The following is a 19843-nucleotide window of genomic DNA, read 5'->3' as shown; positions in this document are numbered from 1 at the left end:
AGTATAAAAACATGTTTGTTCACCATTTGCCTCTCTTCCCATTCTGATAAGCCAACACTCATCGGTGTCCAATCAGGAACGCTGGACATAAAATTTTGTTAACTGCTTGTGAAGATTTGTCATCACAGCAATGGCCTTCTTTAAAACCAAAATCAGCTTTAAAGCTTCAGTGAGAGATCAACTTATTCACATTTTTGCTTTGTCACAGTATTGGGAAGCATAAACCCAGAACAAATCCAGACATGTAGTTTTCATGTGGTGAAATCATAGTCAAATATGTTAGCTCCTCCTAAGCTAAAAAAAAAAGAAAAAAAAAAAGAATTTTTTCAGGTATGATTAAATTACCAGCTCCAGTTCAAAGTAGCAGGTTTGTCTCAGAGTGAAGTGCTATTTAAAAATAAATAAACAAACTCACCTGAGCTTGCTGCTTCCTCGGTTGTAGCTGAAGGATGGCGTGCGGCTGCTGAGGGAGGCAGAGGTTTTGATTACAGACTCCAGTGACGGGCTTTTCCTCATAAGGCTGTTAGGTTTCAGGTCTTCCCTGCAGCTCGCCAATTTGTCTGTGGGAATTAAAACAACACACAGGAGAATGAAAAGAAAGTTAGAAATGGAGGGATCAAAATACAAAGTGCATTTGACAAATCACATGTGCAGTTGCAGGGCATGAAAGGCAATGGGACAAATAGAAATTAGTTGTATTCTGCTTTAAGACTTCTAGCGTTCTGCAGTTATGGAAAGTCACATTAACTACTGATGTACCCACTGTGTACAAAATAATACTTGAATTCTAATGAGCAGTAAAATCTAAATAATCTGGATTTACTGCAATAAAACATTTTTTTTAAAAATCCCTTATCCGATTAAAGTCACTGTGTTTTTCAAATGACTCCTCAGAGATGGAGCAAGAAGACCTACTGAATGTAGATGCTGACATTTTAAGAGCCATGCACAAAATTTACAGCATTTGGTTGCCAAGGAGAAAAATCATAAAATTTTCCACCAAACTGGCAGCAGTCGGATGTTTGCATGTCTTTAATACCATTCATTTAGTGCTCATTGAAGACTCATAGTGGACTTTGGCTGTCAGACTGTTGATCTAAAAGCCACCATTTGTTCCTGTGTGACAGTTAAAGGAAGTATGGATATTTGATAGCAAATTTATACCATTACAACATGCCCAAATCCCTTCTGTGTTACATACCATGAGGATGGGAGAATTCTCCGTGATTAATTCTTTTTTCCAGTGTCTTTGATAGTGGCTTTATGTGCGAGTGTCTCTAAAAAGAGAATGAAACAGTCATCTGAAACAGTTCCACTCACAGGAAGTCTGTATTTAAAGGGAATTTTAAAGGGAAACAGGGTGTATACCTGGATGGGGGATACAGCAGCAGCAGGTGCAGTGCGCACAGGGATCCCACTCAGTGGGCTTCTTGAGGAGGAATGCATTTGAACCGTGTGACCTGGCCCATCTGAAACACCAAGTCATGTAACCATTGAGTTCAAAAGTGCTCTGTAAAGCCTGCATTTATAGAAGCAAAGAATAACCTTTTTCAAAGATTAAACAAATGTCACAGCCCACTGTCCACTTTTTTTTTTTAAAACAGTTTTAAACAGTTGGACTCCTAGTCTTCTTTTCATTTTTGATATTTGAGAAATTAATAGTATATTTTACTCAGTTTTGGTACATTTCCCCCAACAATTTATTTTGAAGTTTAGCTTGTTTCATAGAAAAAAGAAAAAGAAAAAAAGAATAGCCTTGGTTGAAAGATTAAATAAAACCAGTAAAACTGTCCTAATGTATGCAGCTCTACATAATGTTCATGTCAAGCTGCTTAATAAATGAAACAAGAGGCACCATCTCCATAATGCATGACTAAAGTTCCTAAATGAAAATGCCTCCTATCAGTAGAAGATATATCCAGCATGTCATTTTTGATTTTACTGAGACACACAAGGAAACCCTCCGACCTGTCTGAGGCCAGCTTAGCCAGGACCGTCCAGCCCAATCGCACAAGTTGCAGAGAAAAGCCACATATTCATAGACCTCTCAGCAGCTGTTCTGCTCTACAGTTACACTGCGTAATGGGATGCCCTGAAAGTGTGTGTCTGTGTGCTGGGGTGCTCGTGCTCACTTTGTCCAACAGTATCAAAGGACTTAATGAGGGATTTGACAGTAGCTCCAGGCTCTGTGTTGGAATCTCCGCTGGCGTCGGCGGGCGTGGCTGGGATCATGGAGATGCCGCACCAGTGACGGCCGTTATCCGAGTCAGACACTCTCACCTCTTCACCTTGGGACCTGGCAGACACAATGAACAGGATTGCTGTGTGGACACACAGGTAGCACAAACACTAGAGGGAGGAGAAACGGCAAATTGTGACCTGGTGAATTTCAAAACCCTGAATTTAGAACTTATCTTATGAGATAACCCATTGACCAGTGAGAAAGGGGAGACTGCACGTTTGAAAAAAAATAGGGTGTTTGCTCAGTGTATCAACAAGATCATGTGATCAGCTTGAACTGAAGAACTGTCAATAACTGATGACTAGCTGGAGACAAAAAGAGTTTGGAAAACCTTAATGTGAGCAGTAGAGACGCTTTCTGCCGTTGTACCTGGTGAACATTGGACCAAAGGCTACAGCGTGAGGGTCTGCAGCCTCTTTACAGACAAGAGGAGACAGAAATGACAAACAAGTTCTTAACTCACTTTCAAAAAAAAAAAAAAGTAGACTGTCAGAGAAAGACGACTGCAGTTATACTGGTGTCATTTAATTTATTCATTTGCCTGATGAACAGCAGTCAGACATAATAATACACGTCTAAGTTCACAAGCATAAAACCAGTCACGAGTCTTTCTAGGCAGAATAAATTAACAGGACATTCATGAATTGTTCATTGAAAGAAAATGATCCATCACATTGTTAGTAGCTCATCTTTCTTTAGAAGGTCGGGTTTCTTGAGTGAATCCAAATGCTTACATTTTGAGCACCAGTACCTTTACCTTGGGATTAAAATATGGCTTTTAAAAATTGTAACCTGAGATCCTGCAACCGTATGACCGTATACTACCACAGTATGCAATATTCTATTGAAGTTTTTGTTGAACAATGAAATAAACCTTTCAAAATTATATCACAGTACTTGAGTGACACATTAAGAAGGATGTTAAAGAAATCTCAGAGTCCCATTATAACATGATTTTTTTTTTTTTTAGAGTAACCTCAGAGGCTCAGATAAAAAGTGTGTGTTTAATTCTACATCATCTTATGCAGCTAAAAAGTTAAATTAAAGAAAATGAGTTCAGCTCATAATTTAAAAGTGGTTTCTTGTGTGAAATAAAACAATCATTTTAGGAACATGTAACACAGTCTTCTTGGTCTAAGGGTTAAAATGGCATGTTTCAGTAGAGCAAAAAGTGGCTTGGAGGAACAGCTGTTTGCGTTTGTGGCAGTTCCAATGTTGGCAGTATAATATTAAGAAGACATTTAGAAGAAATATCGCAATCATTAAAAACAGGCAAATAGAAACAGTGCAGAGGATACCTGTGTGCTGAGATGACAGAGATTTAAAGTTATTATGTGTTCTACAGTGCCATCAAATGGCTAAATAGGAAACTGCATTTTAGACCAATCAGAGGAATCAAGAGTCAAGTAAACAAGTGACAACAATCTGACTAATATAGAGCTAGTAAGCAGAATAATATTAGGTCCAGAACTATATACTGTATGAATATCACTGGACTTTTGTTCTGTTTTGTTGCTTTGGCCTTGCGATGTGTATTTTCTGATGTTATGAGTTTGTCTTTGTTCTGGCAGTGTTTGGGAAACACAAGTCTCTGAGCTTTGCTACTCTCTGAACATTTACCCATATTTTCATACCGCGACCAGTTTTTTTCAGTGTTCTTGCTGTAACACTTCATCTGTTCAACTTTCTGAAAGGCACAAAAGCAGCTTCACACATTATTATAAACAAACAAACAAAAAATATAAGTCTCTCACTCCTGGAATCTCAAACACAAGAGAATCACAAAAATAAAGGGTACATTCATTGAGAAACAAAAATACAGTATTTTTAAAAGGTCATGAAGACATGAAGAGAGATAGAAGCCGGTCTGTGTCACAAGAATTCGTCTGTGGTTACAGAGGTCACAGTGGCTTACAATGAAACTATTTTACCACATTACATGTTTAATGTCATATTAAGTGCAACAATAACACTGTCTTCACGTGGTGCTGAGGTGAGAGACGCTTCTTTAGTGCCCTTCTACTGCCGTCTTGGTCTCAAAAGTGGCCCCGGAACTTATTCTGGAGAGAAAAGAAGAAAGGACATGAACTGCAGTGTAACAGCTAATGTTTACACAATGACCTTGTTTTCTTCTCAGCATTATTATTTTCAAAGCCAGACCTGTGGGTGCTTGCAGACTTCTAAAATCTCTGCTCCATGCATACCTCAAAGGATTAATAAAGTCACTCAGAATCAAATTTCAATAAAATCACCCTGTGATGAAATGTATCTGCAGCAGATGATGCATTGCATGAGTTTAATCCAGTCATGCCGTGCAGACCATCCTGCTATACAACCAAAAAACAATTAAGAGTGTTATTCATTTAAAGGACAGCAGGTGGCACCAGATACATCTACTCGAACCAAAGGTTGAAAAAAAAGAAAAGAAATCAGGCAAAGCAAACCAAAAAGGGCATGATACCCCTGAGGGTGCAGTCAGCCAGCACACAGAAAGACAGACAGAGTCAGACAGGCTGAAGCGGCAACACGAAGCCAAACATAGATAGGAAGGTCAGTGAGCATCAGCAGCACACAGGGCAGGGAGAGGCAGGCTGGCTGAGAGAGCACTGCAGGGCAGGAAACTCACCTGGGCTTTACACAGGGAGGCTTGTCAGAGGGACTTCTTTGATAGAGTCATCACAGGGAACTGCTGGAGGTGGGGAGCGGACGCAGCGTAACAGCTAATCTTGGGGAGAGTTTGCTGATTTAGCCGTGGTCTAAAGCCACTACTATATTCTCAAGTACTGCATGAAATCTGAAGAAAAGACATATCTGGTTTTTAAACCAAATATTACGGTTTCTTAAGTGGTAAAACTACTGGTGAGCAGTTTAATAATTAATAGTAATAAAAAAGTTTTTTTTAATATAAATTAATTATATTAATAAAAATTTGTTTCGCTACCTGAAAGGATTATACCATGGCCAGCCACAAATATAAAGAGAGCGCTGTACAGTCACAAATCTAAGCAGACTTTGCCACAGAAGTATTTGACCTGGCTTGATAATGAAAGAAGACAAGACTGTCAAAAACACTATGGTATATGCACACTAAAACACACTTGTATAATAACACACGATCCAACGCAATGCTCATCAACAACAATGCTGCACTGACATATTCCGATTGCACTATGTGAAGTCTTGAATAGTGTGACAGATTGGTGTGGGACATTTGCTGTAAAAAACTAATCACAGATTCTGCTCTGACCATGAAGCAGATCTGCCACCATTTATTAAAAAAAAATAAAATTTTATATTATTCATATTGTCCTATCAATACTGCTGAAGTTTGCTGCATTTTGAGTGTCAGGAATAAACGTTACCAGAGGGTAAGTGTGGAAGAGGGAGACGGAGAGGGCAGCAGCTTAAAAGGAATAGAATACACAGAGGGAAATACCACAGGAGACGGCTCATTTACCAACAGAGTCTGCCAAATCCCGGGAACCTAGACTCAAAAGCATCAAGGTTTGGATCTTGTGAAACATCATAAACTAAATTGTATCTATACTAAATGTAGATATGTCTAAATAGATTATTGGGTGGTATTCTTATTCATTAAGCATGTATAAAACACAGGTATTAAGAGATATGGCAGGACTCTGGCAGGTATATCATAACTACATTTGTACAGGGAGAAAAGAACTGCAGCCCAATGCTAAAAAAGGGGAAACTGGTGGAGGGAGAGGAACTGAAAAATGTGGGGAAGATAGTACCTGACTCCCTGCAGGGCCTCAAGGTCTGCAGAAAGCTTTGCATTACGATCCTGCTCCTCCTGCAGCTCCCTCCTGAGTGTGCGCAGCTCCTGTTGAGCTTCCACCTTGATATCATTCGCTACGACCACAGCCGTCTGGAGGTCTGCCTGAAAACGACGCCACTCCTCCTTTTCATCCTGAAGGCACAAACATGCAGAATCATATACATGTTATTCATTCTGACAGAAAATGACTCAAAGACATTTGAATTTAGTTGAAATGGAAGAATGACTGGTCCTTATATAAAAGGAAACGAGATATTACATGCATTTTTTATATTCTTGTGAATATTCAATCCACCAATTACTGGAAAAACTAACAACGCATCAGTGAAATTTTGCTTAGTTATTTCAAACTAGAATTGAGTATGAAAATTCACTTCAAGACATAAAAAAAAAGGGAAAAAAATCTGATCTCTGATCTCAACATCAAAAATCAAAAGGTAGACACAACAACTTTTTGGCTTCCTCCCGGGAACAAACACTGGGGAAAAAATAAAATAGGACTTCCCTTACCACTGAGGTAGAAATCAAAAACATCTAAGCACCCAGTTATAACTCTCCTGCAGGCCTGATTCCTCCTTCCCACCTTCTTCTCTTACAGAATGCTCATCAGAGTTAAAATCCTGGCTCCACTCTAATTTTCTTGAGCTCAATGAGGATAAAACTGAAATCCTTATCGGCACTAAATCCAACCCTACTAAAGGCAAATCATTTCACTCTCACTATTGATAACTCCACAGATTTCCCTTCACTTCAGGTTAAGAGCCTTGGTGTCATCTTAGACAGCTCACTATCCACTAAATCTCACATCAATGATCTCACCCGTTCTGCCCATTTCCGTCTACGCAACATTAACCGGTTACGTCCTTCTCTTTCCACCCAGTCTGCGTCCATAGTCCGCGTCTTGTCCACAATCTCGTTACCTCTGGCATTGACTATTGTAATTCTCTCTTGGATGGCCTCCCCCAAAAATCCCTCCATAAGCTTCAACTGGTTCAAAACTCCGGACCAGCACACAAACCTTAACCTTCAGGAACTTCACTGGCTCCCTATGAAATTCCGAATAGTATACAATCTTCTTCTGCTTACCTTCAAGGCCCTTCATAACCTTGATCCTCCCAACCTTTCTGACCTGTTAAGCACTACCTCTTCTGCCTGCTCACTTCGATCTTCTTCTATCCAGCTTGCTGTGCCTTCTTTCTGCCTCTGCACCATGGGAAGCAGAGCTTTCAGTTGCTCTGCTCCCAGGCTGTGGAACTCTCTACCCTCAAATATAAGAAACACTGGTTCTCTCCCCCAGTTTAAATCCCAACTCAAAACCTGTCTTTTCAAATCTGCATATTCACTGTGAACTTACTGTTTATTTTATCATGTGTTTTTTTAAAAAAAATTTTTTAAATTGTTCTTCGTTTTGTCATTGTTCTACTATACGTTTTATTCTATTGTTAAGTGTCCATGGGTGTCTTGAAAGGCGCTTTTATAGAAAAATGTATTGTTATTGTTATTATTTCTTATCATTATCATCGTTATCATTATTATCATCACCATTATTATCATTGTTATTATTATTATTATTATCATTATCATCATCAATATCAATCAAATGTGTACTTTATAGATTTTGGGTTTTTTTGTTTATGTAGTCTCTGCATTACACCAAATTTTGTTTTCTACTAGAACACCGACTTTCCTCAGGATTTGATAAAAATTTCAACAGTTTTAGTATTTTGTAAGACCACCAACAATCAGCAGCCACACAGCACAAGCTGAAGATTACGATAATGATTATCACCACTAGATCCACCAAGTCTTAAACTGCCATACTTGATGTCTCTTTTAAATCTATAAATGTCCATTTTAAAGCGTTGCTGGCTGTAGCTCAGGAGACAGTACAGGTCTGCTAATTGGAAGTTTTCATGAATTTGTGTGAAAGCATGTGAATAAGACATGTTGTAGAAAGTGCACTGAGTGCTCAACTACAGTAGAAATGCTGTACTATACAAGAACCAGTTCATTAAAACTAAACTGATGGAAGAAGCTGCCTGTGTCAGGACCCCATCTGCATATTCTAAAATGCTACTGGAAGAATGTTTAGTGGAAAGAAGACTTATTGGTCTCTTTGGCAAAAAAACAAAAACAAAAACAAAAAAACCACAAGAAAAAACTGAAAACATCACCATGAACTTAATGTGTCACTCCACCAAAAATTTCGTCCTTGTAGGAATTCAAGGACAACTGTAAAAGAATGGCTACGGTTATGTGAACTAAGCTGTAAGTGCATAACTCTGTGACAATTATCACAATAATATGGATGCTTGCATGGCTTACAAATGAAAGAGAAACAACATACTGTAAACGAAAGATGTTATAGATGGTATACACTAAACAAAAGGGCTGTCCTCTGAGCGTGTCACATTACATGCCACATAATTAGAGAGCTACCAAGATGTGAACTTTTAAAACTCAGTACATCAGGTCTGCACACTTCTTACCTTCATTTGTCTACTCATAACTTTCAGTTGCCGCTCTGCTTCAGCCTTCTGCTCCTCCAGCTTTTTGACCAGATCTGCAATGGTAAATTCAAGGTCTTTGAGAACTTCTGCCTAAACACTACCATCGCTGAGGTCTAGCTTACCGTAGGTTTAATAAATAAGCGTTCACTATGAGCAGGACAGTTTTCAGTATTGTGGAGCGCAACCAACTTACAGCTTAACATCTATTATATAAGTAGTAGTGTCTAGCAATAGCAATATCAGACTAAATCCAGAATTTGTAGAAGTCTGTCAAAACACAGTGTGTCCAGCTATATGGAATCAGCCAGCTGCAGTAATGCAAAGTCAATGACAGATGAGTTACAGCATGAACTCACATTGCATGGCACTTTTATACACTCTCAGTTGCTAGTTTATGAGCTTTCATTAATGCAGTCTATTCCAGCGCTCATTCAATAAATCTTACCTTTATGAATCTAAAGCTCAGTGTTTGTTAAAACTGTTTAAAGATGTGATGTTTCACCACTGTGGACACGTTTCTAATATTTTATGAGCATTTATGAGGACTTCAAGTTATGACTCCACAAAACATTAGAGAATAGCAGGGACCTGAACCCCTATTTATATTAACTTACTTTCCATGTCCAGGACAGCCTGGTTGGTGTGACAGTTAACAGCCCTCTGCTGCTCCACCTGGTCCTCCAGCTCAAATATGGTCTCCTTCATCTCCTTCACCTGGTTCTCACCCTGGATTCCCGCTTCCTCCAGGGAAGCCACTTGGTTACATAGCTCCAGTTCTCTCTTTTCAGCCCGCTCCTGAAGCTGCTGACATTTTGCCTCCACCTGTGTACATGTAAACATACAAGAGCTTACAGTGACTTTAAGACATCATTGTGCAAAACAGACATGTGGTTAAGTTGCCTTTGGTTAAAGAAAGAATAATAATGGATTTCACTGTATACATCTCAGGATATTAAATAAAAGGTACTTGCTTCATTTTTTTTTTACCACAACTCCTCAATCGTTGTGATTAATAAAACAAACAACAAAGTTGTGTCTGACATCAATAATTTGGCATTCAGCGAAATGAGTGACATGAAAGATGGCACCAACTCTGACTAGTTCTGACTACATCATGGTGTTTTTTGCTCCACTGAAAGCTTTAGTCAAAGTTCTACTATGATTGCTTCTTTGAGAAATGACTTTGTAAAGTCAGTCTTTGACAGAACAAGATACTAAAACGAGACAGTGATGTAGTCACGCAGGACACCCTCCAACTGACACCACGTGGCTCTAATAGATCAAGATGTTTGTAAGTGAACTTATGGAGTGGTCACACCCTGACACCCACGTGCCTGAGGAGAGTTATGTGACTCTGAGGGTCCACCCTACTGTTGGCACCACAGTCACAGCCCAGTAATGACGACATCACTAAGCTGATGGTGACACATTTCGCTTTGGAACAACAACCGCCTACATGACCCCTAACTCATACTGCCTCAGCGGTTCTCGGATGTGTGGTGTTGTAGGGGAAAACCAAAATGAATACTGAGGAAACATATGAAAATCATTTAAGTGGCATTGAGTTCATGCATTGCAGTGGTTAGGTACTCAGTACCAATTTAACGGTCATGTTCACACCAGTGTGAGAGAAGTTTGTCCTCAGTCACACTCAAGAGAAAAATCACATGGCTTTTCCTTTCAGTCCAATTTTTAATCATTATGATTCAAGACTCTTAATTATGAAAGCAAAACAAATTTATAGCAATAAGAAGTTCTGTACTTCTCAAGTACAATATATGCACAAGATTATAAGATATTGGCTGCTGTGTTTTGCAATTCTATACACAACTTACAGTAAGAGCGGATGAACAAATTGCTGTTTTGGTCACAGCAAGTCATATAATTTACATCACAGGACCACTTTAAAAACAGTCCACAGGATCCATACTAAAACTGTACGGTGGTTGAAATGATCAGCGTTGAATTTTAAAACGTTTATTAAGGAGAACTTGTTATACAACTGCAATTCTTCGGCTTAATAAATCAAAGATAATTAAAAGCACTTGGTTGATTACTTGTATTTTTTTAAAACATCTGTAACATGTTATATAAAGTGAAATTAAATTTGTGAACTGGATCATAGACTGTGCCCAAATTCAGGGGCTACATCCTTCGAAGGACCTGGCCTTCCCGGTTTATGTAGGCTGCGTAGGTTGGAAGGGCAAGGCTGTTAAATTGGACGGTCTAGCCTACGACGTGTGGTTTCTGTTACCTAGCAACCACGACATAAGCAGCTACACCTGTGGTGGATGGCATGTTCGACAGTATACGTGGTTTGTCATATTTTATTTACATTATTACATCTATGTAAGCAGTTTCCTCAGTCTACAAACATGTATGTATGCATCAGATCAGAGTATTCATACACACACACACACACACACACACACACACACACACACACACAATTTGTTTTTATACACTATTATTTTTGTTTAGGAATTAGCATACACCTATTTCTCAGTCAAATTTGTTCATAAGGAAACATCATAAATGAAGTTCTTACTGCTCACATGCCACTCGGTTGCTTCCACTGAGTGTACTAACTACAGAGAGCCAAGATATGAATATGAATAGTTTCCAAAATGTCAAGCATATTTTCTTTATAGTGCATTTATGTGTTTAATCAACTGACCTGGTGAAGGTGCAATAAATATATTATGATTGCCAAGACGGAAAATATGTTATCAATTTTGCCCGTCTCTTACCTTAGACACGGAGGCTTGCACATGCTCAGTCTCAGCCTGCGCCTGAAGCAGCTCCTGTCTTAGTTCTGTCAGCTCCACTCCCAGCTTGTCTCTCTCAGTGTGGGCTGTCTTCAGCAGAGTCTGCAGCTCAGTGTTGTCACTGGCACTTTGCATAGCCTTCAACTCAGTCACTTTTTGCCTCTCAATGTCCACCTGTGCCTTCAACCTGTTGTTTTCCAGTCTCAGACCCTCAGCTGTTGCCCTCTGGTCTTCTGCAGCTTGAGCTGCCTGACCTCCGGCTTCCAGCTCTCTGTCCAACTGGGCTTGCAACCTGTCTAACTCCTCTCTGAGGCAGCGCACCTGGCTCTGGGCCTCCTGGTGCTCCTCCTCCAGGGCCCGCAAGCTGCCCGTTAGTTGCTGCTGGATGTCTACTAGCTTCTCCCGTTCAAAGCGTGAACTCTCTACCAGCTCAGCATACCTCTGCTCCAGTTCGACCAGTCTAGGCCTCTGGCTACCCAGCTCCTCCTCCCTCTGGGCCTGAGCCTGAGCCTGCTCCTGAAGCCGGACAGAGAGCGTTTCATTCTTTTGGGCCAATACCTCCAGACGCTCTCTCTGCTGTTGAAGTGAGGTCTGCAGGAGTCGTTTCTCCTCAACCAGACGCTCGTTCTCAGCTGTCAGCTCCTGCACCACTTGCTGCTGGTCAGCCAGCTCCTGTATTGTTGCCTGCAGTTCCTCCGATGTGCTGTGGTGGCTCTCCTCCATCTTGTGAATCTGTTCGGTTAGGCTCTGCAAGGAGATGTCCTGACCTCTGGCACTGTTAACTGCGCCTGCTTGATCAGTGCTCCCACTGACACCACTGCTTGCTGATTCTGAGCGTGATGGGATCTTCTCAAACTCTGAGGAGTCAGGTGACGGTGACCCCTTGGTGATGTCAGAACTGGAAGATCCAGAGGTTTTGAGTGGGCTGGCAGTAGAGGGGAGACTATGCTGTTGCGGAGCTGAAGAGTCTGAGGACAGGCCATTCACCAGAGGCTTGGAGGAGGTGCTTGTGTTTGTACTACAGATAGAAGATGCCTCCAAGCTAAGCAGCTTCTCCTTCAGTGCCTGATTCTCCTCTCTGAGGGCTGCCAGCTCCCTCTGAAACTTCCCATTCTTCTCCCTCAGCTCTCCAACCAGCACAAGGGCCTCCCCCACCTGTCCTTGCTCGCGATCGGCTGAAGGTTCTTGAGGTGAAACAGAATTGGGTGAGGAGGAAGCAGAAGAGGCTTTACCCTTACAGCGTTGCAACTCCATCCTGAGATTGCTGATCTCTAGGTCTTTAGCCTTTGCCTCAGCAAGAAGCTCCTTCACCTGGCTTTCCAGAAGACTCTTTTCTTGGCCCTCTGCATCTGCACGAGATTTGGCTGAATTACGGGTCTGTCTTGTCATGGTCGAGAGGCTGGAAGTGCTGGCACTGGAAACCAGTCTCTTTGTGGAATTGCTCTTCAGCTGGTCCCTTAGAGAGCTGCGGTCTCTTGTTATGGCAGAGGGCATTTCTCTAGGAGCAGGGATTCCAGACTTCTTGACAGTTTGTGCACCTGAAAAACACACAAAGAAGTATATAATGAAACGGTGTTTAATTATCCAGTGGCAAAACTGATTTATAAGTGTAAACAATTTTTTCCCTTCGCTTTGTCAGCTAAAAGGCCACTTTAACAGACTGTGTTGGGGACCAATTGTTATAAAGACTTAAATGCCAAAACAAATCTAAGCCTCTACATCTGATAGCTGCTAAAATCATAACTATAACCTTCAAACAAAACTGAGTGGCTACATAAGTAGAACCACTGAAAATTTCATAAAACCAATACAAACAATATTATTTACAAGGATCAAACTTGTTAATTGTGTTTAATAGCTAAAGTGGATCAAATACTCATTTAATTTGAAACTGAAAAATACAAAGAAACAAAAGAGTCCACTTGGACTACAAATGTAAATCCTGTGATGATACAGAGTCCAGATTCATAATTTGTGATTCATGCATCAATAAACTTGTTCTTTGTAGTATTATCATGTAGCAGGCTTCACACTGACAAGTGGAGGTTAACAGAATCAACATACCCCCATGCTAGAACCAGGAATTTGTTAACATCATGTGATGACACTAACTGAACAGACAGTGCATCGCATTCATACTTGTATTATTCAGCACATGGTCACTATACCCTATTCACATATTGTTCTCTGTTTGGACAACAGTACATTTGCCTGACACTGTCTGTTGCTCGCTGTAACCATTCATGACTGCAGCAGAGCTTAACTGCATCAATGTGGGTCGCAGCCGCGAGGCCTTTCCAGACCCCTCTCAAATATGAAGAGTATTTACTGATGCCTCGCATGAGTTGTGTGCCGCCTGAAAACGCTGTATTGTTTGTTTTCAGATCATCAGCAAACAGCAAAACGGACACAAGGGGCCTGCTTGTTTCAAAGGATGACAAAGGTCCCCGTGCACGTGGAGCAATCAGGCACAGAACAGTTTAAGCAGAGCACAGACAGAGACAGCACTGTCTCTCTCTCTCTCTCATACATGCAGCTTCATCATCAAGCCCCCAAAGCAAAGGCTAGACAGGCATCCTGTGAGAGGAGACGGATCATCACCCAGAGCAACATGCGCACACACTTCAAGCAAAGACGCATACAAAACGGAAAAAACAAATGGACTCGTTTTGAATGGAAATCCTATACCTCCGTGGGTTTTTTTTAATACTGTGCCATTGATAGGCTCTGTACACAGACTACCACCTCATTCAATTAGGTAGGTAGGCAGAAGCTGCCAACACTGGCACAATTTCTGGGGTACAAAGCTGTTTAAGATTCCTGCAGTGAGAAGCTTTGCTTCGAAAGCAGAGTGGTAAAATCATATCAACTGTGTCAAAGTTTTCAGTGAAAATCCTTAAACAATCAGATTTGAAAGACAATTGTAGACTATGCAAATGAAGAATAGTAGCATGGGCTCTGGACACTGTGTGTTGTCACTCCTTAAAAGATCTGCCACGTGCCTCAAATGAAGGGATGCTACGGCTTTCTTTCCAAGCCCCTTAGATGCTACAGTTTATAAATGCAGAACTTCTTATCCTGTCAGGTGAACTGAGACCCAGATCTTCACAAAGAGCCAAAGAACTGCATCAACATTCACAGTTACATGTCTGCATTTCACAGATGATGAACCCATGACTGACAGAATGAGGACAGAAAGCACTCCTAAAGTCCCATGAAATATGTTAACATAAAATGTTTACTACATTTTACTATGCACTTCTCGAAGCACCATCCACACGTGGGAGGCAAAGAAACACCTACCAACTCATATTCTAATGATGGGTGCTAATAAAGAGGCTAAATAAGTCTATGTGAGAGAGAGTCTGGAGTGATTAAGATCAGGCTATTTCCTTGAGAATGACTGATGCCAAGAATGGGACTGTGGGCCAGCCTTCCATTTGCTGTCCCTTCATCTTCCGTTTTCTTCTTGCTCTTAGTGAATAAAACCCAGATGGAGCACATGAACTCACTCATCTTTAGATCACCCACCTCTTTAACCATGACATCACCACAGCTGCTTCATGTGCACAGAGAAATGACACCAGTCTCAATACCAGCAGTTAGCACATGCAAAAAGAGACACTAAATAGCCACTAGTATACAGAGTCCGGTAGTTACAGAACCAAGCCTTCGATGCAAGGCTCCATATCAGAGGTGCTTTGCACTCCAATGTATCCAAATTCTACCAATTACCATTAATTAAAACCACTTATAGTATGTTTCAGTTAGAAACATTACAGTCAACAAAAGACTGATATTTACATCTGCAATAATTTATATGTGGTGATGGTTTTGTTCCACAAGCTATCTATTCTGCTATGTGGATAAATGGAAATTCAGAGGCAGGGAGAGCAGAAGCAGGACCTCCCCAGGATCCAGGACCTCAGGAAAGTAAGAGCTGGGGTGGCAGTGGTTACAAAGTGGCTTGGAAATACATGCTGATAGAGTTTTAATAGCATGCTCTATATGAAATTGGGTAATTGGATGAGTAGCAGACTACTGATTGGCATTGAGATCAGCTTATTGTCTGGGATTTATGGCAGGTACAGAACAGGTTGAACTTCCTTAAGGTTACTGAGCATTTGGTATTACTGCTGACAGGTGACAGTATTTTTTTTTAAAACATTTACTACTACTACAGTTAGTTTGTTTCCATGACACTAGCTGGAGAAGATTTATTATTTTATACTCAAACTACCATCCTAATTGGCTAAATGTGGAAGGACTCCCTGAGAAGAAAGAGTAAATTAGAATGTGGTCAATGATATAAAATATGATAGCTGAAGAGTTTTTACTGAGACAATATAGTTGACATGGACATGAAAAGGCACTTATAATATTATTTCCTTATAAATAACAGGGGTTTCACAAATGTTGAAGAACCAAGAAAGTAAACAAAAGAACTATTAAAAAAAATTAACCATCACGTTTTCTGAGAGTAAAACATACCACTTAGTTTACAGACTAATGAAAGAAAGAAAGTAGGTGTGTTAACATCACTAATTAGGTCTCCCTCCCATCACTAAATTCACACACCACATTACAGCAATTTGACTGTTCAGTCAAAGCGGTAATATTAACTGAGGGCATGAACTGCAGAGAAAGCACAGCACAGACTTTATAGTTTTCAGGGCACATTAAAAACTTGTACTTCTAATTACTCTATTAATGTGCAAGAACTACATTTACTTTAGGGTCTTCAAAGAATAACATTTCCACTGTGGGTGTGCAAGTGCAAACCTTTCACAAATCAAAGTTAAAGCAGAGATAGTTAGCGGTTATCTTCCCCTTAATTTATTACAGTCTTTGATGTAGGTTGGCTCAGATCCAGAATCTTTTATAGCTACATCTAAGAAGAACTACTAAATTGATGAAAAGGAGTGGAATGGGCAGGTAAATGACATACTGACTGTACCTCTTCTAGAAAGGAATAAATCTGCATGCAGCCAATGAGACCAACTCTTATTAATAGGGAGATAAAACTACTGGGAAAAGCCAGCTTTGAACAAAAAGGAGGGAATCTTTCCCAGAGCACTTTCACTGTTATATTCAGTGTATCGGGAACCGTTTTAGCCCTCTTGTCACAAATATTAACGTGTTGATTATAGCTGCCCTGGAATTTTCATATACAAGCTATACCACCACTGTTTATACAGCAACTACAAAAACAGCATGCATGTTATTGTGGAGACTGCCCACATGAAATAAATGTGTTGTTTACATTAACTAATTATCTAACTGACTCAAACAGAATGACTTCCAGTAGCGCAAACTTTAAAAAAAAGTCATCACATTAATGCAGAGTGCAGGCTTTTTTTTTTGCTAATGAAGATATAAGCTTTCAAATCACAGTAGGAGCCGTGTGGATGGACACAGTCCAGCACTGACCAGTCAACTGCAGCTCGCCTGACAGCCAGCCAGCTAAGAGGTGACAGAGTGCACAGTGAGCAGAATGCACAAAGCCTTCAATTTACAGAGCAGCAGGATCATGGGTGAAGAGTCATGGTGAAATAATGACTGCAGGTGGTCAAGTGTCAGACAGTTGGCACCTGAAATGACGCATTGGCACCGTCACCATAATAAACAAGCTTTGGAAGAGAATCTCTTACTGCCACCCAGCAGTCTTCTCCTCTGGCTTTGAGGAAATGTGATGTGCAGTTTTCCAGTCAGGTGGAAGAAGAAAGGAGAGACGGAAACACAGTCTGTGTGTTTGGACTTCCTGTTGTCCCACTGACAGGACATGAAATAGGTCAACAGGCGCCCTTCAGTCAGATACCAGGACTCAGGCATTCCTTTCTTCTTACCAAAGAGGAAGATAGACAAAACTGAGGCTCCATGACTGCCACACTGACTGAGCAGAGATTAGTGTGGATGCTGAACTGTGTTACAACAGCCAGTCAACCACTAAAAACTATTAAAATTCTTTTTTTAAAACATAAACATGCTTTGGAATATAGCACAAACATCTGTTTCACAACAATTCCTTAAAATTCCTCTTTTTTAAACTTGCTCTCACTACAGTCTAACACCTGTCTTAAAAAGCATTCAAGTACAAAGACAATTTGAATTGTTATCTGCATTTGGGATACCCCCCCAGAAAACAAAACACAACACCTTGTTCATGTTACTTTTACTGTTACTTTGAACACCAATAAATAGATATTTACCTATTTTTTAAAATTATTACTTTGTAACACCAGATTTTAAGAGGTTTTTTTTTTTTTTTTTTACACTAATATCAGAAAATGCTTCTAAGTGGTTGGCGAGCTGCTCTGCCATCAGGTTTATGGCAGTGCAATTGTAAAAAGTAGACTCCATTCAAACTTTTATTACTAGGCTGAAATGAAGGCAATGAACTGCTCATTTACTCATAGACACAGAGCCTCCTGGAAAGCATCAAGCCTCCCTAGTCTCCTCTGTAAGCAGAAGTGCAGAAAAATACCCCATTAATCTAACGCCCTTGGTGTAACCTGCCAGCAGGTGACATGTTAATCAACTCTGCCAGCAACTGACCGGGCAAACCTTCCACCCAGTCTTTGAAGAAGACAAAATGTGTGCCAGACTGAGCTGAGATACTCGTTTCTGCCCAAAAAGTGTACAGCTCTGTGCTTCCTCTGCAACTCAGCAGGGAGGTGCACCGTGAGAGCTGGCAAGCCAAAGAGGGACACTTGGCCTGAGTTCTTTGGCTCCTTTAATCATCTTGATTGAATCGTTGCAACTGGCCTGCATGTGAAGACTTTTAACACAGCGCCCTTATGCTGATCCACTCAGCTTCACATTACTTATAGAGCCAATACCCTACAAAGAAATCCAATAGCACAAGCCATGAGCAGGCCAAGTGAGAGGGAGGATTTCTCTATGCATGGAAAATAGTTTAACACTGGACTCATAGAAGGATCATATGGCATTTTACATGCTAATGAGTTTAAGGGATCAGCCGGTGTGATGGGTAATAGGTTGTCATGAGTATTACTTGATTTAAGCTTCTGATGATTTCCATCTGAGCGTTAGTCCTTTAGAATGACTACTACTGACTTGGGCTGAATTAATCATCTGTGATTTGCTCTCCTGGGGTAATCACAACAAGGCAATAAAGCAACATATCCTGGAATTATTAAGGAAAAAAATAGAAACTGAATTAGCAACTTTACAACTTCTAATCTTAAATTACACAGAGGAACTTTGGCAGTTTCGGCTGGCCAGAATTAAATGGATAATCAAAAGAAAGGAAACTAATTTTATATAATAATGCAATACATCTATGCACAGTTCAGCTTTAATGAACTACTAATGCAAATTCAAAATATGAGCTACCTCTAACCAAGTCTGCTGATTTTCCAGGGGACTGAAAGGACAACAATATTAGCCATGGCTCACAACGCACAATCACTCACAAACTCACCATGTTCTCAGCACCACTGAGGGTACCGAGTGAGTGATCCTTGTTGTTCCATTTTCTAGTATGACCGGACACTAGGGTAGAGATTATTAACAAGATGACACCCAGTACAAAGTGACAGTTGTGTGAGCTTTCTTTGGCCTGTTGTTCTCAAGACAAAAACCGGGCTAACATTGACAGAAAGGCCAGGATTATCATTCCCAGACTGAGGATGAACCACAGCCAGCTGCTGACAGATATACAAACCACATCAAGTCAAGTTTGATTTGGTATGCATTGAACACACAATCACAGGCTTAGTGGCTTGCATGTCAGATCCAGCATTCTTGTAATGGTGTCCATGTCATATATGTATTGTTAGTTGCTCTATCGTAAATTTCGGAGTTTTATAAGCTCAGGGATGAAGGCAAAAAGAACAACAACAAAAAAGTATCAACTTTGATGTCCAGGCTACAGCCTCTGTTACACAAACAGGACATTTAGACAGCACACACGTCCCGTTGCAAACACAAAGTACTACAGCATGGACGGTGTATTTACTGTACCAATTGCCAGCTGCCACGGAAAATGTGACTGGTGTAACTTCCTCATGGTGTCCTGACTATCAGAAGTTGGACAAATGTGCTTCCTCATTGTAAATCCCTGCTCTGCGTCAATTTACTCTGATATGCCATTCACATGGCACGTTATTCCGTGCCCTTCCACATTCTTTGACTTGGAGCGAAAGTCTGAAATGAAACAGAGTAAAGCTGTGTGAATCCTAAAAATTTGAGTCCATGGAGCGTTCTTCTACTTAAATATACGAAAATACATCTTCTGTGTCAGTTCACAAAGACTCACACACAAACATACAAAAAAAATGTGTGAAAACAAGAAAAGAAATTTTCAATACTGAAACAAGTCTATTTATCCACACATACACTGTAGACAGCTAAAGGTAACGACATTTTGATTGGTGTTTTAAGTCATTCCAAATTAAACATAAGAGCCCTGATGTTGCTGTACCACTAATACACTGAGTGTGGACAGAAAGAACAATGTTAGTGTAATGACAACATGCCAACTGCCACATAAATATTAGTCTCC

The 19843-nt window shown here is 40.4% G+C and overlaps 1 protein-coding gene across 1 annotated transcript in view; it reads right to left on the bottom strand.

Annotated features, from left to right (window-relative positions):
• The window catches only part of specc1 (sperm antigen with calponin homology and coiled-coil domains 1), a gene marked incomplete in the record, with an annotated part of 76626 nt that overhangs the window by 38411 nt on the left and 18372 nt on the right, over nt 1-19843 (bottom strand). The window contains 8 exon segments of the mRNA XM_042223596.1: nt 416-560; nt 1202-1277; nt 1369-1469; nt 2133-2296; nt 5995-6170; nt 8528-8601; nt 9163-9370; nt 11299-12854. Coding sequence (XP_042079530.1) covers nt 416-560; nt 1202-1277; nt 1369-1469; nt 2133-2296; nt 5995-6170; nt 8528-8601; nt 9163-9370; nt 11299-12854 — 2500 coding nt within the window.

This window comes from Haplochromis burtoni, unplaced genomic scaffold (assembly GCF_018398535.1).
Source record: "Haplochromis burtoni strain Fernald_Lab_line unplaced genomic scaffold, NCSU_Asbu1 Contig_115, whole genome shotgun sequence".
Taxonomy (NCBI): Eukaryota; Metazoa; Chordata; class Actinopteri; order Cichliformes; family Cichlidae; genus Haplochromis; species Haplochromis burtoni.
The sequence above is the reverse complement of the archived record's forward strand: the minus strand, read 5'-3'. Positions and strand labels throughout refer to the sequence as shown.